General features: G+C 39.8%; 1 protein-coding gene across 11 annotated transcripts in view; it reads right to left on the bottom strand.

Annotated features, from left to right (window-relative positions):
- Positions 1 to 27356, bottom strand: part of LOC121512344 (receptor-type tyrosine-protein phosphatase F-like) — an 84915-nt gene that overhangs the window by 6750 nt on the left and 50809 nt on the right. For 4 of the 11 annotated variants that reach the window (XM_041791565.1, XM_041791569.1, XM_041791570.1 and 1 more), the window contains 17 exons: positions 26585 to 26729; positions 24683 to 24876; positions 22011 to 22128; positions 21156 to 21737; positions 19494 to 19603; positions 18627 to 18883; positions 17332 to 17413; positions 15624 to 15833; positions 14483 to 14646; positions 13117 to 13128; positions 11265 to 11374; positions 9766 to 9863; positions 8641 to 8764; positions 8342 to 8517; positions 4378 to 4497; positions 2811 to 2965; positions 1384 to 1669 (listed from right to left, as the gene is read on the bottom strand). In XM_041791565.1, coding sequence (XP_041647499.1) covers positions 1384 to 1669; positions 2811 to 2965; positions 4378 to 4497; positions 8342 to 8517; positions 8641 to 8764; positions 9766 to 9863; positions 11265 to 11374; positions 13117 to 13128; positions 14483 to 14646; positions 15624 to 15833; positions 17332 to 17413; positions 18627 to 18883; positions 19494 to 19603; positions 21156 to 21737; positions 22011 to 22128; positions 24683 to 24876; positions 26585 to 26729 — 2943 coding nt within the window. The remainder of the gene's footprint in view (positions 1 to 1383; positions 1670 to 2810; positions 2966 to 4377; positions 4498 to 8341; positions 8518 to 8640; positions 8765 to 9765; positions 9864 to 11264; positions 11375 to 13116; positions 13129 to 14482; positions 14647 to 15623; positions 15834 to 17331; positions 17414 to 18626; positions 18884 to 19493; positions 19604 to 21155; positions 21738 to 22010; positions 22129 to 24682; positions 24877 to 26584; positions 26730 to 27356) is intronic. The other 7 variants (XM_041791567.1, XM_041791575.1, XM_041791573.1 and 4 more) reach the window with 3 other exon arrangements.

Here is a 27356-nt window from a genome sequence, read left to right as displayed (position 1 = left end):
TTGACACAAAAGCAAAAAGAGGAGCAGGTTAAAGATTGAGGTGTACTATTCACACTGTTGTTTGTTCAGATAACTTTATCTTTGCATTAGATGTGTCTGTGGTACTTTTTTCAGCTTTTGGGAAAGTTCTATGTATTCAATGCATATTCCATGTATTAAAGGGACAAAGGAATGGCATATACAATTATGTCAAATTCAGCGTAACTGTATGGGGGGCTAGAAAATAACAAGCTGCAACAAGCAGTTTCTATTTTATCAAGTTGAGCATGTCTCATACCTGTCACCTTGTAAACTATTGAAAGTAGGCATTTGTATGTTGGACCCAGGTCATGAACCTATGCATTTAATGTGGCTTTTAGCATTCTAGGTTCAGTTTTGTGGATCCAGCAGTTAAACCTGACAAGTTTTGCCAGTTATAACCCTGTGGAGGAAATCTAGAGAACTGTTGCATGAAATAGTAACAAGCATGAGTCTGCCTCCAATTGCAAGCTACATCGTTGCTCCAATTGTCCTTGATACCTCTCTGAAGACTTCTTGGGTGTACAGGTTTGAAACTGGTGTCATAAAAAAATCATAAACATGTACAGATTTTGTATAAAATCCAAAAATGTTGCACCTTTTACTTAAGTTTGCCTCCCTTCCCGTCCCCCATTCTGTCGCGTCCCCTGATTAACACATACTTCTAAAGACACTTTTAAAGTCGAGTCCTGAGCTAAGGCACATAATTTGATGACTGATGGCTTGGAATTTCGGAGATTAAATGTAATGCACCATAAGTCCTCCAAAATGCTGACGAGGAGACGGTCTTCGCTTTCAAACTCGCACTATGAGCAAAAACTACACTGAGCTCATGACTCTGGTTTTTCTTTATAACTGAGAGAAAAAGAGACAGAGCTGAAAAACAACTGTCATCTTGGTATTGTTGCATCTTTCTTGGATGCATTGTCTGTGGTTTTCTCACTAGTCTTGTGTTGTTTTGCACCACTTAATTTAAAAAGAGCAAACAGATGCTATTAACATGGCAGTTTGATTTGGACCATGTATTTCACGGATTAACTCTGTAATTCTTTATGGGTCAATTTTGTTGAAATTGCTTTTTTAGCAATTGTTAGTTCTGTTATGCTGAAGTGCTAATTGATATGCTGTTAGTTCTAATTGGTAAGTTGAGTCTTGATTCATCCAAAGTTTCTTTTCCATGAATCTGATCCCAAATTTTTTATTTTTTTTTGCTATTTTGAAGTGAACAGGTAGAATTTAAGATCTATGCTTTAGCCCTCAAATATGTTTAAAGCAACCTAGCCAGTATTGTTTCTGCAGTCTGTCTAAACAAACATACGGAAAAACTGATAATTAGCAAAGAAAACTTCTTAAAAGGGTATGTACCTTAAACTCTAGTTCCAAGGCGCTGACCGTCTCTCCAGGAGGAATCTGGGTGAGTTTCTGAATATGGAGATAGAGATTTCGGGCAGGGATATCTGTCATGCCACATGTTGCAGCTTCCAGCAGAACTTCATGGATGAATATGTACTGCTCCTCCGTCTGGACCATGTAATTCCTTTGAGCTCTTATACAAGTTACGTGACCGTAGATATCCACTGACTTCTCATGCTTTATTCTCTCCAGCATGGCGTCGATCACAATGAAGCAACCAGTACGACCCACACCGGCACTGACGGAAAGAGAAAAATAATACAAACAAAAATTTATACAGTGCTTAACAAATTCATTAGACCACCCTAACCCTAACCAAAGCAAGGTTTATGCCACAGCTGCCCTAAATTAACAGCATTGGTAATTACCAAAATAATTTCTTATGTTTCTGCAATGGTTAATACACCAATATGTAGAAGCTCTTTAACCCAAATGATATTTTTAATGTTAAAATATAATTATTATTGTTTTCCATGAAATTCCAAATTGACTGATTTACAAAAAACCTGAAAAAATAGTAAAGCACATTAAAATTTCTTGATTAATATGTCAGAGAAAAATGAGTTTTAGTGGTTGAATGTTATGCTTGATTAATTTCTGACTTCTCAGAGAAGCCCTGTGAGCCGGCTCTAATTTGGGTATAAAAAGGTGAATTCAGTTTGAAATCCCTCATTCCTGTTCAAAATGGTAAAACGTAGAGAGCTCACTGAAAATGAAAGAGTCCACATTAAAGCACTGCATGATCCTGGATGGTCTTTGAGACAAATATGACAGGTGGTCTAATAAATTTGTTAAGCCCTGTATTTACAATTGTTTCTTCAATTTGTTAACCAATGTCATAAAAATATCAGCTGTGTCACACCAAGGTTTTTTTTCTGCATATTCATTTATACTGAGTGGACAGCAGTCCATGTTGTGTTCAACAACTCAGCAGTAACAAAGGCTTTAAAGGTTATTCTTTGGTTGTATCTTTATGCACATTTTCCAAATAAGATTTATTTATTGTCCGTGAGCATTTTTCTCTGTATTCCTTTGTCTGTCTCTGTCCCTCTCTATTTTCTGCCCCTTTCTCTATCCCACTTTCAAGCTCTATTAGGACCTATTAATTTTTCCTTCCTGCTAGAAGGAAGCTTTCTTTACTGCAAAGAGTTTATCATTAGCTTCAGACCGTACACCAGGCAGCAGCTGCATGCTCAGTAGACACACTGAAGATGCAAACAGGCATGGCCTTGTCGTAACAACAAGAAGAACTCCAGAGTTTTATACAAAAATTGGCATTCATGTAATTTAATGCTCAAGCCTTGTTTTTGTCTATGGTATTTCTGGCACTTACATTGAAGCAAACTGAGGACTACCTCTTGGTGTAAGAGGTGATTTACCTGCAGTGGACTACCATGGGGCCAGCATCTGGAGGATTACAGGCTTTGATCCTGCGTACAAAGGCAATAGTTGTGGTGGGATACTCAGGCACTCCATGGTCAGGCCAAGCAAGAAACTGGAACTGTCGTACCTCTCTCTTTTCACTCGACCCGTTCTGTTAAAGCACAGACACAAATACATACATTTTCCCATGTAGAGACAGGGGTTCAACACTGACAAGTGTATTTAATGATTATAAATCAATTAAGAAAAAAACAAACAAACAAACAATAACTTCCAAAAAAAAAAAAAACAAGTTCCAAAATTAACTGGACATATCAAAGCTGCAACCCCAGAAACAAACTGGAGAATAACCAGCTTCAATCTGCAAGTTCAGTGGTCAGCTAACCAATTAACATACAGAGAATATGAAGTAGGAAAGGATGTTATCTGTGGAGGTTGTGCTTAAATAAATATAACAATAACAGCAACAAGAACACCAATTATTATTATTACTGATATACTACTTTTATACTACTATTATTTATAATAACACCAACAAAAATAATAAGAATGATTACAAAAATATACAACAATAATTCATAGAAATATGTATTTTTATTTTATTTATATTAATTTTGATTTATGATTATTAATAACAATACTACTGATTATAACAACAGCAAAAACCCCACCAATATTATTAGTGATACTACTACTACTACTACTACTGATATTAATAATAACAACAACAATAAATATTATTGTTATTACAAAAATAATCGAATAATAATGATTCTTAAAACAAGTGTTTAAATTGTATTTATATTAGTTATAATTTATTTATAATAATACTACTACTTATAATAATAGCAACAACAAAAAAACAATAACAATAACAATTTAAATAATTTGCATTTTATCATTATGGCCACTTATTGTTATTAATACGATTATCATAATTATTATTATAGTTGTTGTAAATACATCACAGTCTGCTGGTGAATTAAGATGCTTAAAAAAGTTTTGTATTTGTGTTTTTTGTACAATAATTTTCCTATTTGCTTAAAAAATGTGAAATTTCTCAGTCTTAGTGGTGATTAAGTTAACCAGTTAATGCCTGTTGTATCATATTTGATACGTACTTTTCATGATACCTCTACTTTATCAATATGATCATAAACAACTAAAAAAACTTCTGAATACAATCTGATAAGTGATTAAAATGCCCTCAAGTGGATTATCAGTTACCAAAAACACCTAATGTATCAAATGAGATTTTTATGGAAATTTTATGGAAATTTGGATTTTTTCAAAAAATGTTGCCACTTTGATTACTGTTATGATTTCACAGATGTTTATAAATCTAAATATAACTTCAACAGAACATTTATTTTCTTCCATTAAATGACATTTTGGATTAGATTAATTCATTAGTGTTTTGAGAAGTAGTGGTTCCAGGAACCACATTATTTGTATAAACACTTTTGGTATATGAATAAAACATCAAAAAGAAACTTTCTTTGAAATTTTGGAGAGATGTTATTGTGCTTTTATTTTAAGCACAAAAAAAAATCAGTGGCTCACCTTGTAGAGGGCAAATGTACGCAAGATGTAAGTTGCCAGCTCCACCGTGTCAAGCGTAGTCACCTGAATCATCCCGTATGTCTGTATGCCCCGAGTAGGCCAATACTGGTCACATTTTACCTGCAAACACACAAACATTCATGCTTGTATAGAGAATAGAACCACTGAGAGATAACTGATGGCCTCATACAGCACACTTTAAAAAATAAAAAAAAAATCAACAGTGTGAATCACTGGAGACCAGCTGAGTTCAATAACAAAAATCAGCAATAACTATTCTTGCCGAACGATCAAAAATACAAAATAGTTTTGCCTCCATGTTGACATGGTCAGAACATAACATTTCAATAATGGACAAGGATTTTATTAATAAACAACTATCTCCACTTTATAAAGAAAGCTCACAAGCTCTGATGAGCCATTCTTGGTCAGGTCTCCCCAGAAAGAGAGATCATTGATCTCAATGGGACTTACATGATTAAATAAAGGTTAAATAAATAGAGCAAATAAAAACCCAAGAAATATTCTTGTCCCGCACTCCTGAATCTACTTATATCCTTGACCATCACAGTGAGAGTGACCAGGAGGAAAACAGGAACAGGAAGCAGGGTGCTGCCTTTTGCTGCTTCGCATGCTGTTAGGACACTACAATTAAAAACAGTGTAACCCAGCTGATTTGGTTGCTGATGCTCACTCTCTTAGCTTAAAGTTAGGACACAGTGTTAGACTCCATCATAATTTATTCATAAATTCAAAGAACCGGTGAGGCCAAAAGCAGGATAGGAAACCCTCCTCACTGAGTCTGGCCACCTGTGCCGGTGGTGAGGTAGAGCCAGCCCTAAGCACAGACAGTATAGGCAAATGCTGGTGGAGCCACAAACTCTAGGGGGCACTGGCATGAGCTCCGGCCTTTGGATTTAAGCCCCATGTCTTACTATAAATGGTTTATTTGCTGTTATTTGTCAGTTGTAGTTGGTGGTGCTGCGTAAACATGACTGAATGCGTGTCGTCTCTGTGTGGTGCCTTTTTAAAGCTCCACAATAAATTGTGTGTCCATTAAAAGTTGTAAATAAGTCAAAAGGCACAGCTTAATGCTCCCTTTATTGTGTTGTAGGCCATTCACCACTGACACACACTGGTGTGCAGAGATATTAAGCTCATATGCAGTTATTTTGGGGGAAACACACCTTTTTAAAATTAACCATATGTAAATAAGGTAAGAAAATATTACTTTGACAATGTCCTACCAAGCCATGACAAGGAGTTAAATCAGTTAAATCAGGAGTTTTCCCTCATTCAGTGAGGGAACTTGATCAAGGTGGTGCTTAAGTGAACACAATAATACTGCCATTCCTAAACACACTGTCTGTTATTCTAAATATTTAATATGGATTGTCAGAATCTCTGTGGGTGCAGGCGGGAGTGGTAGGAGCGGGATGAAGAAGAGTCCAAGCAGGGCTCTTGTATAAATTCTTGTATAAATTACAATATTACATCAATAAATCATGTCTCCTCTGGATTACTGCCTGCTAAAATTGCATACAATTAAGGAGGAAGCAAGTATTTTTAGTTTTTTTATGTTACAACATACACTCTAAATAAAAATAAGTCAAGCTATTAAGATGAGAGCAGTATGTGGTGAAGAACAATAAATAAGAACAAAGGCCACTATTCATCTGTTTTAAAGCACACAGAACATTCCTTCCCATTGCCAGATCCTGTATGATAACAGTTGATTATCATTTCTCATCTTAAGTCAGAGAGGAGGGGAAGAAAGAGAGAAGAAAAGAGTGAGACGTACGTGCAATAGATGGAGAGGAAAAAGAGAGGAACTTTGTTTGCTCCTCTGTCCTGATGTGGCTCAGTTTACTCATTAAGTAAGAGCAAATCCTCAACTGTAAACCACTTCCAGGACTCCTGCAAACCTTGCCCTATAAGCAGTTATTTTCATACCCAAAGCATTTTGATAAAGGATTAATTGAAATGCTGGTGGAGGTGTGCTCTGCTTGTGTGTGCACGCCGACAAATGCCTGCATAATGTGACTTTAAAACACCTGGCAGTAAAAATATATAGCCTGGTAAAAAATAAGGTGAGGGTACTAAAAAATGAAAACTGCCCAATCCCAGTAGACAACCAGCAAGCGTTTATGAATGTTGAAGTGTCCATGTATTTAGGGATGTTAGGTGTTTCTTGAAGTGCTGGGAAAAAGTTCTGACAGGAAGGCAGCAGCCATTAAATGAAGCTCAGCGTTAGTTCATACAGGACACGGTAGTGTCAAGCTGATCCCAGTTATTGCCTCCCACCTCCCACAACCAATCACAGCTCTTTCTCTCAACACAGCTGTCTGTTTAAATATGACGCACTTCTCACTAATCCCTGCTTTCACCATGGTGCCGCTGCTGACAAAGCTTAACCTCCTCCACCCCAGCCTCCTCTTTTATAGCATAAAACTCGTTGCTCCCTCATATTGAGATTCATGCCAATACGGACTCATTACTTTTGAACTAATTTCATTGTATTCAGTACACATTGTCATTAATGTAGTCATCTATATGGAGGATTCTAGCCATGCACTCCTGGAAAGTCAAAGCATGCTGCTTGACTAACCCAGGGAACATCTTTTAAGCAGAGTATATCCATTTTGCAATAAAATGCTTAAATGTAAAGAGAGTGTGCCTGATTAGGTGAAAAAGAAGACCTCAGTTTCAACTACAACTCCTGGCAAGCTTAAAAGCTAACAACTACCAGTAACTGCAGCTGAACACTGCCTGATCAACAGAAAACTACTGAATGCTACCTACTGAGGTAGCGTTGGGTGGTGCGTACGAATGCAGCGGCCTGGCGCTCCATCACTAGCAGCAAAACAAAGCCCTACACTTACACCAGAACCGACAGCCCACAGAGTGTACATCTTTACCAATTGAGATTATCTGGAGAACGGGGTGCTTGGAGACTGACAGGAGGAGGACGGAGAGCAGCACAACACCTACAGCCGGCGAGAAGGAGGCAGAGACAGCGTTGTGCAAGAGGTGGAAGCAGGGCAGTAAACAAGCCAGGCTGCAGGCTAGGCTAAGAGTGGCCCCACACAAACCTGCTGTACTGAGCATCTTTCTCCCATGTTCCCGCTCCCTATACATATATTTTTATATATATATATAAAAAGTGCTTACAGCCACACAATACATTACATCTATCATGGAGTCTGCATGTTCAGTGATATAAGGACTCTTGGGGTGTACTTGGATGGCAAAACCCTGACAGCCCACTGGCATGTCAGAGCAGGGAAATTTGCACATACATCTTAAAGAAAATCCCTTCTGCAGTAAATTGTGGCTTTGTGGTCAACCAACTCTGAAGTTTGATTGTTTAATTGTATTTTTGTGATATGCACACCATCACAGACGTCTGCCAAACATCCTGTCACACAGAGCAGTATAACTAGATTCAAAGGTGTAGTGTCTGAGAGGCATATATCTTCTTGTCAGTGTCACAACTGACTGCAAAGGAGAGATTAACATTAAGATGATGAGTAAAGAGGAGGAGAGACAGCTCTTTAAAACTATGTTGGGAAGCTTAGACTCTCAGACAGGCATCACACCAGTTACAATGTCAGCAGCAGCTTCTTTCCCAGAACAAATCCTCAAGTATAGCTTGTCCAGATATAATGCTCCCTGTCTTGTGGAACCACTAGACTGTCTCTGAATAAAAAGTGCCTTTTGCTTTTGTATGCACTTGCTCCTCATTCACAATGACTGAAAATAGCCAGTTGCACAGAAAAAAAGGAAAATATGGACACATGCACCATGGGCTGTGCAGGCATACACTACCTCCAGGACAAGTCTGCAAGTTCAGATTGTTCAGTCACAGTACTCCCTACTCCTATTTTTTCATTTGCATGTTTTAGTGTCAGTTGTTGTTTGCGTTTTGCCTTAGTTGAACTTTTAATCAACACCAAATGCTCACCCGTGACTTCTCTTCTAACTTGGTCATCATTACAATCGTGCAGGTCCTCTGTTCCCAGACCATTCTCCAGAAGTCACTCAGCGTCTCTTGCAGTGGCCCCTGTGTGGCAATGTAAGCATTCTGTTTCCTGTAGCCATCAATGTAGTTAGCATTGATGTAGTCACTCCCTGGGACTCCTGTTTCAAGGGTCAAGACAGAGATACTTAAGTATAAAATTAAACATAAGTGAATCCCAAAACAGAAAGGCTTATTAACAGAGGTCGGATTTTCACTGTCTAAATTCTGTATATGCCTCTTACCGTCCACAGCAGCAAGGATGACCCTTGAGTGGTCGTAGGCAGTAACATTTGCATAGCGGTTCTTTGGCTTGTTCACCTCTAGGTTCGAGTGCTCCCAGGTGAACTGCTGTCCTGGATCAACAGACTGAGAAAAGAGAGGAGGCAAATAGAAGACAGGGATTCCAAAAGGTGCCAGGTAGAGAGATAAAAAGAGAGAGAAAAGTTTACATGAGAAAAGCAAGATAGAAGACACAAATGACCCGTAGATACCAATTTATCTATAAAGAAAAAGAGCAACAAAAATATGCTTTCTACTTTTTCAACAACAACAAAAAAAGATAGATCTTGTTTGCTCAGCTCATTCTGGAACACAGTAAGGGGCAAACAAACCATCATGCTAACCTGACACAAATCCTCAGGAAAAAACTCAAAATGCCAGAAGACAACGAGATTCTGCCTGTATTACTTGATTATACTGTACTCTGTTTGTATACAAAGGTAATCATCTCAACTTTGCTTTTAATATAGGACTTTCACCCTGCCCATAGTAAATGCAGAAATCGAAGCCAAATGTTTACACTGCAATCCACCCCATCCTGGACCTTACAACCTGTACAACCAAATACGCAACTTCAAGGCACTAGCCACAACATGTGGAAAGGCCCTGAAAGATGTTGCAATCCCAGGCTAAGCATATCCTACAGGAGCAGCAGAGAGATAATTGCACAACCAAGATCTGCTCCATGAAGACCCCCTAAGGTACCCAGAGGACATTCTACTTTCCTAATTGGCCACCCAGTGAGGCCCACCCCACTCCTGCCAACCTCCCTTGAATATGGTGGTGAGCAGATCAAGCCCCTACCCAACAGTTTGCAGAACCCCAACCTGGGACCTGAGCACATAACAGATGCTCAGCTATCTCTACATAATCATGATCCCGCCTAGATCCACAGGAACAGCAATGATGTAATCCATGAGCAATCTTTACACTTTCACCTCTTGAATATACAGTGTCTGAGGTCATCTGCTTTAGATACCATTCTCTAACATTAAAATACCACCAAGGTAGCTCTACTATAAGAATATTGTTACCAAAACATAATACTGTGACTTTAATTGAAAAAAGCAGTCTGCTTTATGAGTTACCTCGTACTCTTGACAGAAGCGCAGGCCATCATTTGCCTTCAGCCCTTCTACGTGGTCTGCAAGGTCACTAATAGAAATAGGCGGGTGTTCCCTCATCCCTGCAGGAAAAGATGGAGTAGTGAGTGCATCTTACAACACACTGTAAAAACGTGATAAAAATTGTTGGTACGCTTCCGTTCAAGAAAGAAAAACCAACAATGATCACTGAAATAACTTGAAATTGACAAAAGTAATAAGTTAAAAAAAACACTGAAAATTAACTAATAAAAACGAGGCCTTACTTTTGAATTTTGGTTCAACAGAATCGTTTAAAAAAAACTGGCATGGACAAAAATGATGATGCCATTTTCTGGGTCTTCACTCATTATTGCACTCCCAAATGCAAGCTTGCTAATGGCACCCTAAGTCTCTAAATTTGAAGTTAACACAAGATACTTATACCCTACTGAAATAATAAGCACTCAGTGAAGAAATCCCTACACACACACACACACACCCCCACACACACACACACACACCCACACATATCAGGGTGTAAAGAGTTGAAAAACCAGAGGCAGGGGATATTTTATTGAAAAAAAACAACAAAAAAACCACACATCTCACAGATGGCGTTTGGCTATAGTGGGGCCTATTCAGGCCTATTCTGGCCCAATTCTTTAATGGTGCAACTGGTTTGAAATGTATAGTTTGTGGGGACACAGTGGCTGATCTCGGCTAAATTAGCTACACCTGACATGGCTGAATATCTGACCTAAATATTACCACAGCAAGAAAAAAGCCTCGAGCACATTCCCAAACATCAGGGCATTTTCCCTGTATTAAGTTTTCTCAGCTGAGCAGCAGATGATCCATGAAGGACAGAGAGAGAGCTGCATGTGGAGGAGAAGAACTCAAGTTTAACCAGATAAAAGTCAGAAAACTTCTCAAGGTTTTATCACCATCTTTCCCTCATCAATCTCATCAACAGTCACACTCAATTTCCCTACAGGATAAATGTTTCTTTATGACACAACAAAAACTGAACCGACAAAATCAATATGTGTGCATGGCTAGATACTCCCATATGAATGACTACATTAATGATAATGTGAACTGAATACAATGAAATTAGTTCATGAATCTCAATATGAGGGAGCAACAAGCTTTATGCTATAAAGGAGGAGGCTGGGGTGGAGGAGGTTAAGCTTTGCCAGCAGCAGCACTGTGGTACAAGCAGGGATTAGTGAGAAGTATGTTAAATTTAAATAGACTGCTGTGTTGTGAGAAAGAGCTTTGATTGGCTGTGGGAGCTGAACACCGTGTCCTGTATGAAATAGTGCTGAGCTTCATTTACAGTAATGGCTGCTGCCTTCCTGCCAGAGCTTTCGGACCATAGTATGAGCACATAAATGTCAAGTTTTGGTTGAGTGTTACAAACGTGAATGCTGAGATTAGATTAGATTAGTCCACCACTGTTAAAGAGTAGGATGCATGTGTGTATTTGTGCAATTCCATGCCTTGTGTCTGAAAGTTGATTCTCCTTAACTCCACAGGATCTGAGAAGTGGGCCAGTAGTGAATCCTTCACTCCTGTCAAGTGCTCATCCTTAGTTGGAGATGTTCTTTTCCTGCGGTACAGAGAAGTGTTTAAGACACCAAACAGAAAACGTGTCACAACCTAGCCACGTTAGAAGTGACAGCAAATGATGATAAAATAATGAGATGGATAGTTATATTTTTTGGAACAGAAAAATGGCCTCCTGCTAACTTTAAATGCTGGTTGTTTTCAATTGCCTTATCTCTATCTCTGTTCTTATGATACATTTTATTAAAAGACTCAAAAGCTAAGCATAATCTTATTCATTTTTCAATATCCAATCAGGCCAAAGGATTTTCTCTCTTCTGCACACTAGCTACAAAGGTTACACTGCAGGGTTGGAAATTCACTTTTATGCCTAGATGACCCTCAACTCTTTTAGCAGCAACTTTATAACGAGCAGCATGATGTAACGACGTGAAGTATAATAGTCTATGCTTAAGGTATTCAAGTTAAAGGCTGTTTAATAAATGGAAATATTTAAACTATTAAATAAATCCTAGCATGCTCTTTGTCTTGTTCATACAAAGAAAACTTTTTTGTTATTTTGAGGCTGGTTAGTTTCCATTGCAGTCAGGTCCTGAAATGCAGATTTAACGGAAATGTAACCCCAAATGAGAGGCAAGATAACTGATTTATTATTATAATTTAATATTTTGTTCTTCTGTTCACTTTTGCAAATGTCAAGCCTTGTTTTTAAAAGTGCTATACAAAAAAGTTACTACATTAGATGAGTTATCACCAGAGCAGTTTCTACTATGCAGACTATGCAAATGCATAGGGCCCCCCCCCCCCAAGCCACCAGGGGGCCCCAAAGCTGAATGTTCAGTCTCATCTGAAGAGAATTAAAATGACCTGTCTTCACCACGAATACACTTAAGATAAATGTAGGATATAAGAATAAAATAAGCTTCAAGCTTCAGCACGATTAGGTCAAAATTGTTGAGCTCCACTGTCATGCAGTGAGTGATGTCCGCCGACAGGTAGGATGGGGATGATTAACAGGTACACATAATTCCTGTTCATAAGAATATAATTGGCAAACAGTGTTATTGCATCAAAAAGAAGTTATACTAGTGGGGCAGACGACAGTAAGAAGAATGGATTACTTCTGATTAATTCATGAAGTTTAGTGTATTTTATAGGCCTCTAATTAGAAATGTGCTACTGCTTTATAAATAACACTAGCAATTTATTAAGTGATTAATAAAAATTAGACCTATTGTTGATTAATTTGGATTATTGTGGCAGTGGATTATTGCTAATTCAAGAAACCTTAATATTACAAACACAAGTGTAATGTGACCTATAATATACTGTATATGACTGTTAGCTCTGCCCACAGAAAGACATCTAGGTTGAGACCATAAAAAATTTGATATGAGAGGTTATCATGACTGCTTTGCTTGTGAAGTGGAATGGATTAGGAATCTCTCCATCCCAGTTTGGCAGACTAGGGGCCCCCAAACAGCATCATGCACAGGGCCCCCAAAAGCTAGAAACAGCCCTGGTTATCACAAACATAAAGAACTAAGCAGTGTTATTCTGTTGTAACATACAATGCTATTTTCACATGTCCAATGTTTAAAGACAGGATGTTTTCAGAACCACTTAAGCATGTACAGGACAACATCGGCAAGAGAACAGATGTACTGTTTTGTTACACAACTTTTAGTTACTTGCAGTAATGCTAACTGCTGAAGGCAGATTACCAGCTAAAGAGAGGGGTTCTGTGGCGATTAGCCAAGCAATATAACACAAAAAGATACTTGCCTTTCTTGTTTGCTGCATCCACGGGAAGAAAGCAGACAGAAGATTAATTTCACTTGAACCAAGAACCAGAGAATAGCAGTTTTCTAAATTTTGTCCTTACTTTGTCATGATGGGGTACTGAGTATAGATAAATGAAATAAAAACATTTTTCTCAGTTGTAGCATTAGGCTGCAACATAAGAAAAACAAAAAAAGTGAAGGTGGTCCAAATTCTTCCTGAATCCACTGTGTGCAATGTGGCATGTAGCCAGTCAGTCTGTGGCAGTGCTGGGGTGTTATGAAGACCAGGCTGCTCTGATAGCATCCGTGTTTTAATCTTTATGATAACGGCTTACAGCTCACAAAAAAAATCCACAATCTCAAAATATTGGAATATCACTAAACATCCGTCCAAAAAAATTTAAGATACAAAACATGTTGACCTTATGGAGAATTATTCTCATTTATACCCTCAGTAATTGGTTGGAGCTCCTTTTGCACAATTTACTGAGTCTATGTGATGTACTGTAGCCTGGATGCAATAAGTCCATGGCACTGCTGGGGTGTTATGAAGCTCAGGTTGCTCTGATAGCAGCCTTCAGCTCATCTTGATTGTTCAGTCTGGTGTCTCTCATCTTCCTCTTGACATTTCTCCTCAGATTCTCTGTCTGGTTCAGGACACACCAGCTGGCTGGCCAATCAAGCACAGTTATACACAGCAAACCAGTTTCTGGTAGTTCTGGTTTCACTGTTGGCAGGTGACAAGTCCTGCTGGAAGAGGAAATCAGTATCTCCAAAAAGCTTTTCAGCAGATGAAAGCAAGAAAGTCTCTAAAATCTCCTTGCTGACGGCTGACAGCAGTGACTCTGGAGTTTATAAAGCACAGTGGACTAACAGAGGCAGATGACAGATGGCTCCAAACCATCACTGACTGTGGAAACTAACAACACTGGACTTCAAGCATCTTGGACTCTGAGCCTCTCTGATCTTGCTCCAGGCTCTGGGATCTTGATTTCCAAATGAAATGCTTAATTTACTTTTATGTGAAAACAGGACTTTGGACCACTGAGCAACAGTCTAGTTCTTTTTTTTTTCCTTAGACCAAATGAGAATCTTAAAATGTCTGAGGTTCAGGGTTGGCTTGACAATAAGAACCCATCACTTGTCCATTTTCTAGACCCATCTGGTGGCTCTTGATCCACTGACTCCTCAGTCCACTCCTTGTGATGTTTCACTAAACTCTTGAATTTGCTTTGTGTGACAGTCCTCTAAAGGCTGAGCTAATCTTTGTTTCTTGTGCATCTTGTCCTAACACATTTCTGTAATTTTTGTAATTTGTAAAAACTAAACTCCACAAAAATAACACATTTCATTTCTTTAAGACTTACCTTTTAAAGAGAAGAATGGCGATGACTATGATAATGATTAGAATGACAGCAAGGACAGGACCCATCACCCAAAGCATCTCTGGGTCCTCCATTTGTTGGTTCACCCCACTGTGGAGCTTGATTGTGATTGGCTCAGAGAAAGGGCTAGCCACAAACATGCTATGCTGCAAAAGACCACAAAGGCATCAAGAGTCACATGATAAATACAAATGCATGTATACATACATAAAAACTTGGCACAAAAAGTAAGGAAATTTGAGTTTGGTAGCTTATTTCTTTGTTCTAGCAATGCTTTTCGGCTATAAATCTTATACCAGTGGAAAGACTGTTTATTACCCTTTTAAACGATGCCACATTTGTAAGGATCATGCATTTGTGGGATGAGCAGCAGAGCTGAGTATGTACCACTGAAAAATGTGTCAAATCTTCTCTGCCAATGTCAAACAGCGTATTCTGCCATTGAGTCTTGTGTGGTGTTGTTTGATGGATTGGATGACTGAAGTCTGAAGGAACAAGACATATTGGCAATCTAACAATTGTAGCACGTGGAAGAACCATACACAGCCACAACATCCTGGCACCTCCTCCTCATGCTAATCACCAGCCTGGTCACACACTGCTGTGGGATGGCATCCCATTCTTCAACCAGCATTTGTCGCAAGTCAGCCAACGTGGTTGTGTTGGTCACTCTGGCATTAACAGCACACCCAAGCTGATCCCACAGGTGTTCAATGGGGCTGAGGTCAGAACTGCTGGCAGGCCATTCCATCCTCTCCACTCCCAAATTCTGGAGGTAGTCTCTGATTGACCCCGCTCTGTGGGGGCGAGCGTTGTCATCTTGGAGGATAGAGTTTGGTCCCAGACTGTGGGGTTATGGGGTTGCCACTGGTTGCAGAATCACATCTTGATATCTCTCTGTATTAAGATTGCCTCAAATGATGACAAGCACCTGACCGTCAGCAACTGGGAATACCAGAAGCTCAAAAGAAGAGTCGATAGCAACAGCAAAATAAGCTGTTCGGCATTGGCAGAGAAGATTTGGCAATTTTTTCATGGGTGCCACCCACATAATCGGCCAAACACAAATGACCTTAGATTTTGGGCTAAGTTTATATATGAATAACTTTGCATAGATACTCACAGACTCATGTTCAGTCAAGTCTCCCAGAACAAAGCAACAAAATTGCTGGCCAGTAAGGGGTTTGTTGTAGTAGCCGTTGTATTTCTTCTCATCACCCAAAGTAAATATTTCAGGAAGTTCATCCAGCTTGGCTGCGATATAGGGCTGAAGGATATCCTGGCTATGTTGCTGCTTTCTCTGCAAACTGCTCCCAGCACCATCCTCCATGAGCTGCAAGTGGAAGACAAAAAAAGACAGTTGGGAACTGGCATCACACAGAGGTAGTGTGAAAATGGAACATCTTTCATGTCACGTCTTTCTCTACTTAGGAGTCAGATGATAAAGACATGATTTCTTCTTTTGTTCTCAGTTTAAATACTCTGTATGTCTGCATGCATAACTTTGTTTTCTGATGAATGCAGGAAGTTAAAAGATTAATGTTTGCTTAGAGGATCTGTGGTTTTATGTAAAATTCTTTGGCTAAATGTCCTCAAAAGTTAAATTTTCCTCATCAATGGCGCCATTGTAGCTCTGTGACCCACTGACCTCTCGGTGACCCTTTGCTCTTGCTGCAGGATGAGATGCAATGTTGATATAGTGATGATTTACGAGCGGGAGTCTGTGCATTGTGTTGTATTTTGAAAGAACCGGATATTCTACGCCTGTGCCTTCCTTTTTGGAGCTGTCTGATCATCGAGTACTGACGCGGTTTGGCAGCAGCCAGCGCTGAAAACAGATCTGTAGCGTATCTTGAATGAAGCGGAGCGAAGTGATGCTCCAGGCCCACACCGCTGCCGGCATGGAGCACCAGTTGTGGAAATGCTCCGATAGACTAGAGAGGGAGCGATTAGCTCTGCAGTATGATTCGCCTGCGGATCATGGCGTGGTCGCTTTATGTGGAAATTGGAGGTAAGAAAAGTTTTGAATGTGCTCTCTTCACCATCTTTTTCTTTGTTTGTAGTGTATTTCCGTGGCAGCTTTACAGCGCCTCTTACATGCCTGGCATATGAACTATGGCGTTTTCGGTCATTTTGAATGGTTCCGTGCTAGTAATGTATGGTTTCCGTCTCCGTGTGGACAAGGCCAAACACAATGGCTAGAAAAGCAAACTGCTGTTCAAAAAGGCATTTCTTCTAATCAGTCCAAACAGAGTGCACAGTAAGATAAAATACTAAGCAGACAGAGAGAGACCAAAGGATAAGTCAAAAGGCTGAGTCATACAGCAGACACAACACAAGAGGAAGTGAGAATGCGGTACACAAAGGAAACACTATAACCTGGTGACATGAGCGAAGACACAGGTGTTAAATACACAATCAGGGAATTATGAGACACAGATATGGGTGATCTGGGACGGGCAGACACAGGAGTCAGGGAACATGGAACAGAGCCTGGAAGACAGAGACAAGCTGGTTGATTAAAAAAATAACAACAACAAACCAAACAGGAAGTAAACATGAAAAAGTGCAAGAACAACAACATCATGACCAAGATAAGTTTGTTTGTGTTAGCTCTTTTTTCATTTCAGCGTCTATGTTTACAAGTCAGGGCTTTAACACTGCCAGTGTTAGTGGTGCCATTCAAATGTACAGCCTTAGATGTCTACTTTCACCCACACCTGGAACAAAATTTCTTAGACTGTAAAAACTGAATGGTTTATCTTCTGGGGAACAACTTTAAGTGGCCCCTTCTATCAGGTCTAGGGTAGCTGCAACTCAGGTCTACTCACCTCTTGTATGTCCATGTCTTCAGGGTTCTCCCATTTTCTCAGCAAAGCTGGGGTTACAGGGACAACCACTAAGTAGTACCATCTGTAGAAAACACAGAAATAAACTGTCAGTTTTTTGTAGATGAGGAAGAAGTCCAAGCAATAGGGGGAACATTAGTAAAGAGCATTGGGAGGTGGCAGGAGGTGAACCTTTGTGATAACAAACAGGTAGAGCAGCAAAGGAAAGATGTAGCAGAGAGATTAAGAAGGATTGGATAAATAAGTCTCCCAGGAAGGTTAAGGTTATGGTGTTTGTATCATTTTCTAGTTTGACATGACCACTGCCTGTTTACCTAAGTCAAAGGGGAGGGGCTGGTAAGACTAGTTTGTATATTAGGAAGTGGTTAGGAGCTCCTTGGTGTCTTAAGCTTGATTTTAGGGAAGATCTACCTCCCCGACGATTGTGGGGTGTATCCCAAGTGTTGCAAAAGATTATTTGTCTGAATAATCCTTGTGTGTGGTGTCAACATGATTGTTTGACTGCTCACAATCGCATCATAGCCTCCCAGACCCTGAATAATAAATGTCAAACATTTGATTTTTTACAATTCTTGGTCATAGTGCCTCTGACAGAGTACCCATAACAACCAATGAGAGATAGCAGATGGGGAGGCGTCACCAGTCGGATCATAGATTCAATCACCACTCACAACCATAAACACGACTGTACCTTCATTCAAGCCAGGATTTCATCCTGAGTCTTTGCCTTGTTTTATGTTTTTTGCTGCACCTTTAATGCATGCAGGGACAGCAAGAGGGTATCGACAGACATCTGTGTTTGTTTTTCTTTAGTCACATGATCAGTCGTTGGCAGATCAGCAGGTGTGTGGTCTTCAGTGATCTGACAGTCTGCCTGAGTTGCCTAGTGTGTGCATCCAGAGGATAAAAGATGAAAAAATTGTTTGAAATTGTCCTGATGTCTGTGGTTTCCCACGTTTCCAAAATCATTTCAGATTTAAAAATCGTCTAGTGTGTGGCCGGCAGTAATGTGGCACTCCAAGGGAAAGGGATACTCCAGCTACCAATTACTAGTCACACAGAGTTGATGCAATCAGTAAAGACCCAACAGAGTCAGAGTAAAATACTGAAATAAAAACAACTTTTATATAGCTTTTACTTGCATCTTCACACTTTCACCACACTCTGAAACTCAAAAATTAACTGATATGTTACAAGGATAGAATACATTTCATATCCATGCCTGGTATCCTGAGTAGTCCCTATTTTTTAACATCAGACAGGAAAACCCCACAGACCTGACAGACGCTCCAGCAGGTACCCTGGGTAGGCTGACTGTAACTTTACCAGCCTCCTCCCAATCCTGCTGGTAGAGAGCTGGTTTCATCCTCAGCAGATCTGGAGCTGTTCTAATGGAGACTTGCTGTTGAAGGCCACCGGCACCGTTACCCCGGCTCATGAGCACAAAGGAATAATCCGTTGATGGCTGTAGTTTTGTGATCAGCCTCTTCTTCAGGTTTCCTGGAACCTCCAAGCTCAGTTGGTTGTATAGGATCTGAGAAAGGACAAGGTTCCTTATATGCAGTTCTACAGTTTGATACATTAGTACATGCTATTTATAACATTTAGATACGTTTCTGGTTATTGAATAGTAACTTTCAGTAGTTTGATTTACTTGTTTTGTCCAAAAATGCAGTGTACCGTATTCATCTGGTGCTGAAAGATTATTATCTTTTCTGCACCGCTCATGACACCAGCTAGGGAAGAGTTCAAAAATTGCAAAGATCCAAGAAGTCTTTCTCAGGCAACGTCACAGGAAGCCAGATACAAAAGAAAATAGTGCTGCAGTCAACCAAAGAAAAACGGGGTGGACCAAAACAACACGACAGAGCGACTAGTCGACTGGTCTTTCAGGTAAAAGAAAAGAAAAAAAAACCCCAGAAGTCTCAAAATCAGCTTAATCTGTGACAGGCTCCTCCTTGCACAATTCTGGTAATTTGAATGAGCTTTGTGATGATGTTTATTATTCATTATCATGTTGTACTAAAACAACTTTCCATGATTTCTCTTCATGTTTGCATGTAAGATTCTTGCATAATAACAAAATTAATACCAGTTTAAGTGCTGCAGCTGTTTCCACTGGTGAATGCGAGTGCTGATCTTACCGTCAGAGGAACTTCAGATTTGTAGGCTTCAGGAACCTCCCAGGTCAGCAGGACAGAAGTTTTCGTCACAGCCTTCACACCAAAGTTCTGGGTGAACACTGGGGGAAGATCTAGATGATTATTAGGAGGTCACTTTAACAGTGGACATAAATGAGATGAGCCGCAATTAAAGTACTGGTGCATAAAGGCATGAAAGATAAATTAATCAAAAAGTACAATGAGCAAACAATCAACCCAACTGTCGGCACAACACAGCCTGTATCTGGACACAAAAGGCTTTAGTACGGTGATTTTGTCCTCTAATTCAGGGGTTGTCCACCTTGGGGTCGGGACCCCCTTGGGGGTAGCGAGACACTGGAGGGGGTTTGCAAATGCCCTAAAAAATGAGAATTTCTTTTAAATTACATTGTTGCCAGTTTGCATCAATTTTGCAAAGTTGTAACTCCTTTTCATCAAATTTTTCTTACCAATTTTGCCAATTCAACACATTTTTGCCTCTTTAACCCATTTTTTGTCAAATTTTAACTTTTTCCACCAATTTGTTCTACCTGTTTTTACCATTTCTAAACCAATTCTTGCCATTTTATTCCCAATGTTGCCTCTGTTGACCCATTATTGCCACTATTAACCACTTTTGTGCCCATTTTTGCCCATTTTAACCACATTTTATTGTTCAATATGCCCATTTTTGCCAGTTTAACCCATTTCTGCCAATTTTTGCCTATTTTTCTGTCTCAGTTAACCCTTTTTTGCCAGCTTATATAATTTTTCATCCCATTTCACCAAATTTCCACCAATTCGTGCCAAAGCAGGACCATTTCTGCCACTTTCTAAACCCCTTTTACTACATTTCATGCCCATTTTTGCCAATTTAACCATTCTTTTTTCTCCATTTTTTGTTTGTCTTCGTCACTTTAATCTAACCTTTACCACCTCTAACCCACTTCTTCTACTTTTAAAACCCATTTTCACCACCTTTTCCACTATTTTTTACCATTATTAGTCACTTTTAGCATTTTTCTAAACCATTATAATTTTGTTTTTAACAAAACAGATTTACATTTTGAGAAGGCTATTTACTACACAAATCTATTATAAAGATATTTATTTCTTTTGTTAAAGTGTCTTTTTCAGGTTGAATATAAAATATGGATATCACAGCTTAACTTTACAATGGACCATGATTTTGCTGACCTCCACTGAAACCCCCTTATAGACAGCCTTGTCTGCACAAGAGTATTCTTGATTGTGTATGGCTGTGTTCAACCACCTTCGGATACAGTGGGGTCCTGGTCTATGGCACATTTATTTTGGGGGTGGTGGGCTGAAAAGGTTGAGAACCCCTGCTCTAATTAATAATTTATTTTTTTTTACCAAAATCAATGATTAAAATCCACACAATATTCAAACATATTACATGTAAGGGGTAACACATTATGATGAGATGATTGGTGAGACAATTACGACATCAAAGTCTAGTGAAAGTTTGGGTACTTTAAAGCTATTTGTTCCCATTCATCTGAAGGGCGTAAACACTTGTGTCATAAGGAGTCTGAGGACTGGGTTTATGTAAATTTTTGAATATTTTTCTTAGAGAGAAAGTGAAAAGTGAAAGAGAAAGTGTGCATAAGAGAGCATATGAAATGCATATTAGGCTCTTACCTGGCATGGAAGTTGACATGGTTCTGCTTTGAATGCTGGGGCTGAGGGGTCCGCCCCCTTTGCTGGTAAAAGCTTCGACCCTAATGTCATAGGTTGTGTCAGGTTGCAAGGCTTGGACAGTCATCTGTGTTTTTGTGGTACTGTTGGTGTGATTTTGCTGACTATTGATATCACGATACACCACCACATACTTGACAATTTTTCCATTTCTCTCAGCTAGAGGAGGGGGGTCCCATGCTAGCTTGATGGAGGTGGCAGTAAGTCCAACCACACTCAGATTATGAGGATAGCTGCTTGGAATGTCTTCAGGGATGCTGATTTCCTTTACGAACTCCTCTCCATTGCCCACTCTGTTTTTTGCACTTAGTTTGAAGATGTATGTGGCACCCTTGTGAAGGCCAGTGTATGTGAAATGATCATCCGTATGTCTGAAGTCTTTGGAAATGAAGGTTTCCTCGTCTGCTCTCTTGTACTGCAGGCAGTATCCAACATGTTCCCCTACCATCTCCTTTGGGGGCTGCCACTGGATCAGAGCAGTGTTCCCTATGGTGGTGCTGATCATCATAGTGGGCTTCCCAGGCACTGGAAGACAGGAAAGTACGAACCAAGTTAACAAAACAAAACACATTTTGTGATGATACAGCTGTGTTTTCTGCCCCAGCTTCTGCACAATAGAAATCTCTTATCAATAAACACAAAGTTGTTCTATTTGCTGCCACTAATATTGTCGTTGCAACATTATTGAGATCCTTAAACATGTGGCCATCATTGAAATAGTTCAGCTTAACATTTTGTTCAAAATTAACTGTATCTGTTACTTTACACAACACTCAAAGATGTTCATAAAGCACACACCTGCCCCTGAGGTAGTGACAACCTTGGCCTTGCTGTAAGCCCCATCTCCCTTAGAGGTGTATGCAGCGACAAGCACTTTGTATGTAGTCTCTGGGAGAAGATCTGTTATAGTGGCCTCCTGTGGAATTGGGAGACACAGAGAACAACAAAAGAGAGATTAATGCCCTATTTGCATGGGACTCTTATAACCTAGCGACCTCTGGTAATTTGTAATAATCTCACAGGACGTCTGTGCTGTAACCCCATGTGAATTGAACATGTCTGTAATTTGTGGTGTAAAAATTCCAGGGCAAATTACCGACCATAGTTCAGCACACACAGAGGATAATTCCAATCCTGTGCAAATTGGCTTTGCTGTAATTGAGGGTGGTAATTTTTTTCACATTCTGTGCAGCTTTTTTTGCTCCTCCCTGACTGAAAAATAATAGAGGCTTCACAGGACATTGTTAGCAAAGTTTAGACACATATAGGTTGCTTTTAAAATTAATTTCAAATCCCTTAATTAACTTTTTTAATCTAAACTCTGCTGTCCAAATGTGTGTGCACACACCGTTGCTCTCTTCATGCACTCTGCTCTTCTGCTCTTCCTATTACAAGTGCCTGACCTTGTATCAGTATTATTTAGCAGTATATTACATGCATAACACCATCTATGATTTGAAATGTGTCAGTCAACATTCAGTGGTTAGAATGCATCAGCTGATCTCCGTGAGGAGGGTTGATCTGGATGCGCAACGATCCAAAAGACACATGAAGAAAAGATCACCTTCAGAATGTGATGTGCATGACACTGCTTTTTTGTTTTTTTTTTTGTATGAATTTTGGAAATAAAAATTAATTGTGTATTTTTATTGCTGCAGCCATGCAGCACCCTTATGTTTTCCTTCAGAGATGTCTGTAAATTTGGGTACATTATAGACTTTGCTTATCCGTGGCAAATGTACCACACCAAACACTGACATCAGGGTGTAAATCACACATTACCAGAGGTCCCTTGGTAATACTTATCCCGTACAAATAGGGCAAAAGACAAAAGAAAAATAACTGAATTTGTGAATTCTTCAAGGCATACTGTCCATTAAAATACTATGTAAAAATAATTTGATAACTGCCTACAAAAAATGTTGTATTTTGTGTTAAAAAACATCTAAACTTATCACAAAAAGTAAGGAAATTTGTGTTTGGTTGATTATTTCTCAGTTGTAACAATACTTCTAAGCAATAAATCTTGTACTGTTGGAAAGCCTGTTTATTTCCCTTTTAAATGGTGACACATTTGTAAGATAACAATGAGTTGTGGGATGAGCAGCAGAGCTGAGTATGAAAAATGTGACTTATTCTGCCATTGACCCTTGTTTTGATCATCAGGTACCCCCAGGTGCTGACAATCAGGTGGCTGACTGTCAGCACCTGTGAGCATGGGCCCTGCTACCGCAGTCAGGAGGTGTCTGAATGGGCATGCAACATTTGATTAATTTGGATATGGCTTCTGCCAAACCAAACTGTGGCATTATTCAGAGGGAGCCCCTTGAACCATCTCCAAACTGAAGACCAAGCTCCATTTAACAGGGGATGTCACAGACAGGGCAAGAAGTAGATGTCCCATGAAGATGATGTACTAAGAGTACTGTTTCCTCACCCTGTCAGCACTTAGGAACAGTAGGTTGTCTTCCACAGATTTGCAGTTAAGGTTTGCAGTACAACGTAGCTGACGGCTAACGTCAGCGACCATGCATGGGAACCTGAATATGTGGAGGAACAATTTTGGATCGTAAGGTCAAAATATGGAGAAGATGCAGAGAAAGCTATGGCCATTGCTGCTCTGCTAAGAGTAACATCTTTTGGTGGAGGCAGTGTGATGGTCTGGGGTGGCATCTCCTTCATTGGGAAAAGCAAATATTGTCATCATTGAAGACAATCTCAATGCAAAGAGATCCCAAGATGAGATTCTGCAACCAGTGGCAATCCCATGTCTCCACAGTCTGGGACCAAACTCTATACTCCAAGATGACAACGCCCAGAGAGGGGGGGTTTTATCAGAGACTACCTCCAGAATTTGGGAGTGGAGAGGATGAAATGGCCTGCCAGCAGCCCTGATGCCAACCCGATGAACATTTGTGGGATCAGCTTTACCCAGAGTGACCAATGCAACCACACTGGCTGACTTTGGGACAAACAATGGTAGAATGGGACGTCATCCCAAAGCAGTGTGTGACCAGGCTGGTGACCAGCATGAGGAGGTGTTGCCAGGCTGTCATACAATCAACCAAACAACAGTCAATGGAAGGATAAGCTGTGTGACATTGGTAGAGAAAATTTGGCAAACTTTCATGGGTGCAACCCCCGTACTCAGCTCAGCTGCTCATCCCACAAACGCATGTTCTTTACAAATGTGGCACCATTTAAAAGGCTTTCCAACAGTATGAGATTTCCTAACAAGAAGCATTGTTACAACAAAGAAAAAAGCTACCAAACACAAATTTCCTTAATTTTTGTGCTACGTTTGGATAACCACTGGTTCAACAGGTTAAATACATTTAGAAACAGTGTTTTCTCACTGAGTTCTTAGTGTCTTAACCAAACAACCCCTCCTACACTTAGTTTTAACCAGTTACATATACAATAAACACCTTATTAAAAATGCTTGGACCAGATTAAGAGTGGGACAGTACCTCAGCTTCAGAGAGGGAAACATCCTTGATGACCGACTGCCCATGAGGCTCCCCGTTCTCTAGCCTGGAATAGACTAGATGGTAACCTCTGATCTGGCCATGCTGCCTCACAGACAGGGGAGGCATCCAGGTCACCCTGAGGGCCGTGGAGTTAAGAACATCAATCTCCAACTTCCTTGGAGGAGCTACGGGCACTGCAGCACAACACAGCACATATTTTCAACCCAAAATACTAAGCCAGAATGGGGCTCATTTTCTATTTTGCTTTCCTTAAAATTATCTTTATGCTCTGAATTTTAAACTGCATATTTTTCCAGCAAACTTTCAAAGGTTTTTTTCTAAGGATGTCTAGATTTGACCAAAGTCATTTGTTTTACAGCACATTCAGAAGTTCAAAAAGACTATTAGCCCTTCTTTAAAAAGTCCTTGTATATTTTTGGGGAATCCAGGAGTTCTATTTATAACAATTTGAGATTCACGAAAAGGAAGGACATTTTAGGACAAGCTCTTTAGAGCCTAGCTGCAGGTGAATCTGCACATGATAGAGAGAGAAAAAGATGAGTACTGTTAATGTATGAGAGAGGTGTAACGTCTCATAAGAAATATTATGGCCGAGATGAGTTTTCACTTTACAAATTAAAGATGTGGTCAATTTGCACAAGATTAAAACAACCACAATAATTACACTTTACATAGGGAGTAGCACGAGGTTACAGGCTCACTAGCCCTAAAGTTAGATGATAACTTTAGATGGCTTAAGTGTAGCAGTTTTACACAGAGCAAGACTTGAACTCTCCACCTCTTCCATTCACGCTGTTCACTTAAAGCACTGCACCACAAAAATGTTACAGAGGGCAGAGTGAAAAAGTCTGATTTTCATACATTATAGCAGGACGTGAAATATCAATACATGTGGGTGCAGGCATTCGCCAGACCAGGTGAACACACGGCTCACAAAAGTGCAATGTGTAGCTCTTTTGTTACAAAATAAAAGCCCTAGTTGAGCTGAAATCAACCAAAGCAGGACACGAGTACACGAGTTTGGAAGTTCTGCTCACAGCCAAACATTCATGCATATGTGTACCTCTTTAGGTAGCCCTTCAAGACCCACGGTAGCGCCGGCGCTCCCAATCATTTCCATCTTTAACCACCAGTGGAATTGCAACCAGATGAGCTACAGCAATAATTCTTTTTGCATATGTACTGGGGGAGTATCACTAACATATCACACTGTCAATGAGTCCTAGAGTACTGTTTCCTTCCAGAAATATCCTTATTTCTTTTGCAGAAATGTATTAATAAGCGCACACATCAAAAACAATATCATATAATATAATCCAGACTGTTGCCTTTCACAGCACTTCCTATTTTACTGACATTTTGACTGCATGAAACCTATTGTGTTGTTTTCTTGCAGGACACGAGTCTCACTTGTTTTTGTTTCAACATGGTCTTCTGCAAACACATGCATGCTCAAAACTATCGGGCACACTTAGAGACTTGATTGCACTACTGTGAATAGTTTACTTTTTGTAAACATGCAGTGTTTTTGCAAATTGAGCACAATTTAATTTTATCTTTGTTTTTGCCTTCTATGGTAGGTCATAAAGGGTTAAACAGTCACAAGTGTGGCCATGTACGCTGAGTGCATGTGCTGGCACAAATCCCACTTTATAACAGTTTAGACTCATGCACTTTAGTACCACAGCCCCACATAAAGTGCACAATGAAAATGCTATCTGCATAATATATTCAGTTCTTCATGACCCTCACCTCTTAGATTCATGATTTTAGATAACCACGATATATATAAAGAAAAGTAGTTTACACAAACAAGCAAGCAAACAGACCTATTTACCTAAACAACAGGAAAAAAACTTGATCAGAAGCCTCAGTACTTACTGGTCTGAGCAGTCTTGGCCTCGATAGGCTGCGTAAAGAGTCCTAAACCCATGCTGGATCTTGCTGCCAGGGTAAATACGTATAGTGTATCTGGCTTTAGACCATCAACTGCATAAGAGCCTGCTGGTTCAAAGTTGACCTGATGCTGTGGAAAAATAGTGACCATGAAATCACAAAGGTTAAAATATACATATTTAAAGTGTACTGTATATTTTCATAGGGTGCTTTCACATTAGGTGCGAATGTTTTGTACAACGCCCTTGCGCAGTTTCTTTCCCCTACTCTCTCCTCCTCCAGACGCATATGCCAGATCTTTTGGCCAAATAAAATCTCCAACAAGCAACTCTACAAGTAAAAAACCTGGGACGCCTAAAACCACCTGGCACAGAACTGTGACAAAGGAGGTGGAACAAATTAACCTGTCATGGGGAGAGATGCAACATGCTGCAAAGGACAGAGAAAGCAAATTAAAGCCTTATGCCCAATAGGGGATGAAGAGGAGTAAGTAAGTCTCTTCTCAGTTAGCAAAATCGTTCTGTACCCGGGACACTTGCTTATATATTTAGTTACAGCAGGGGGCAGCATGCATGCATGTAGCAAAATGCATGTGGCAAAACTGCAATGTTTGCAAATATGCCAAGAAGAAGAAAGAAGATGAAGCAACTGTGGCAACCACTGAGCAACAACTGGAAAGGTTTTATGACAGCAAGAGTCCACCCTGCCATCATGAAAGGCTTTTTAAATCATTTTAGGACACCAACAACAGCCATCT

Source organism: Cheilinus undulatus, linkage group 7, assembly GCF_018320785.1.
Source record: "Cheilinus undulatus linkage group 7, ASM1832078v1, whole genome shotgun sequence".
Lineage (NCBI taxonomy): Eukaryota > Metazoa > Chordata > Actinopteri > Labriformes > Labridae > Cheilinus > Cheilinus undulatus.
This window is presented reverse-complemented; position numbering and strand designations above follow the sequence as displayed.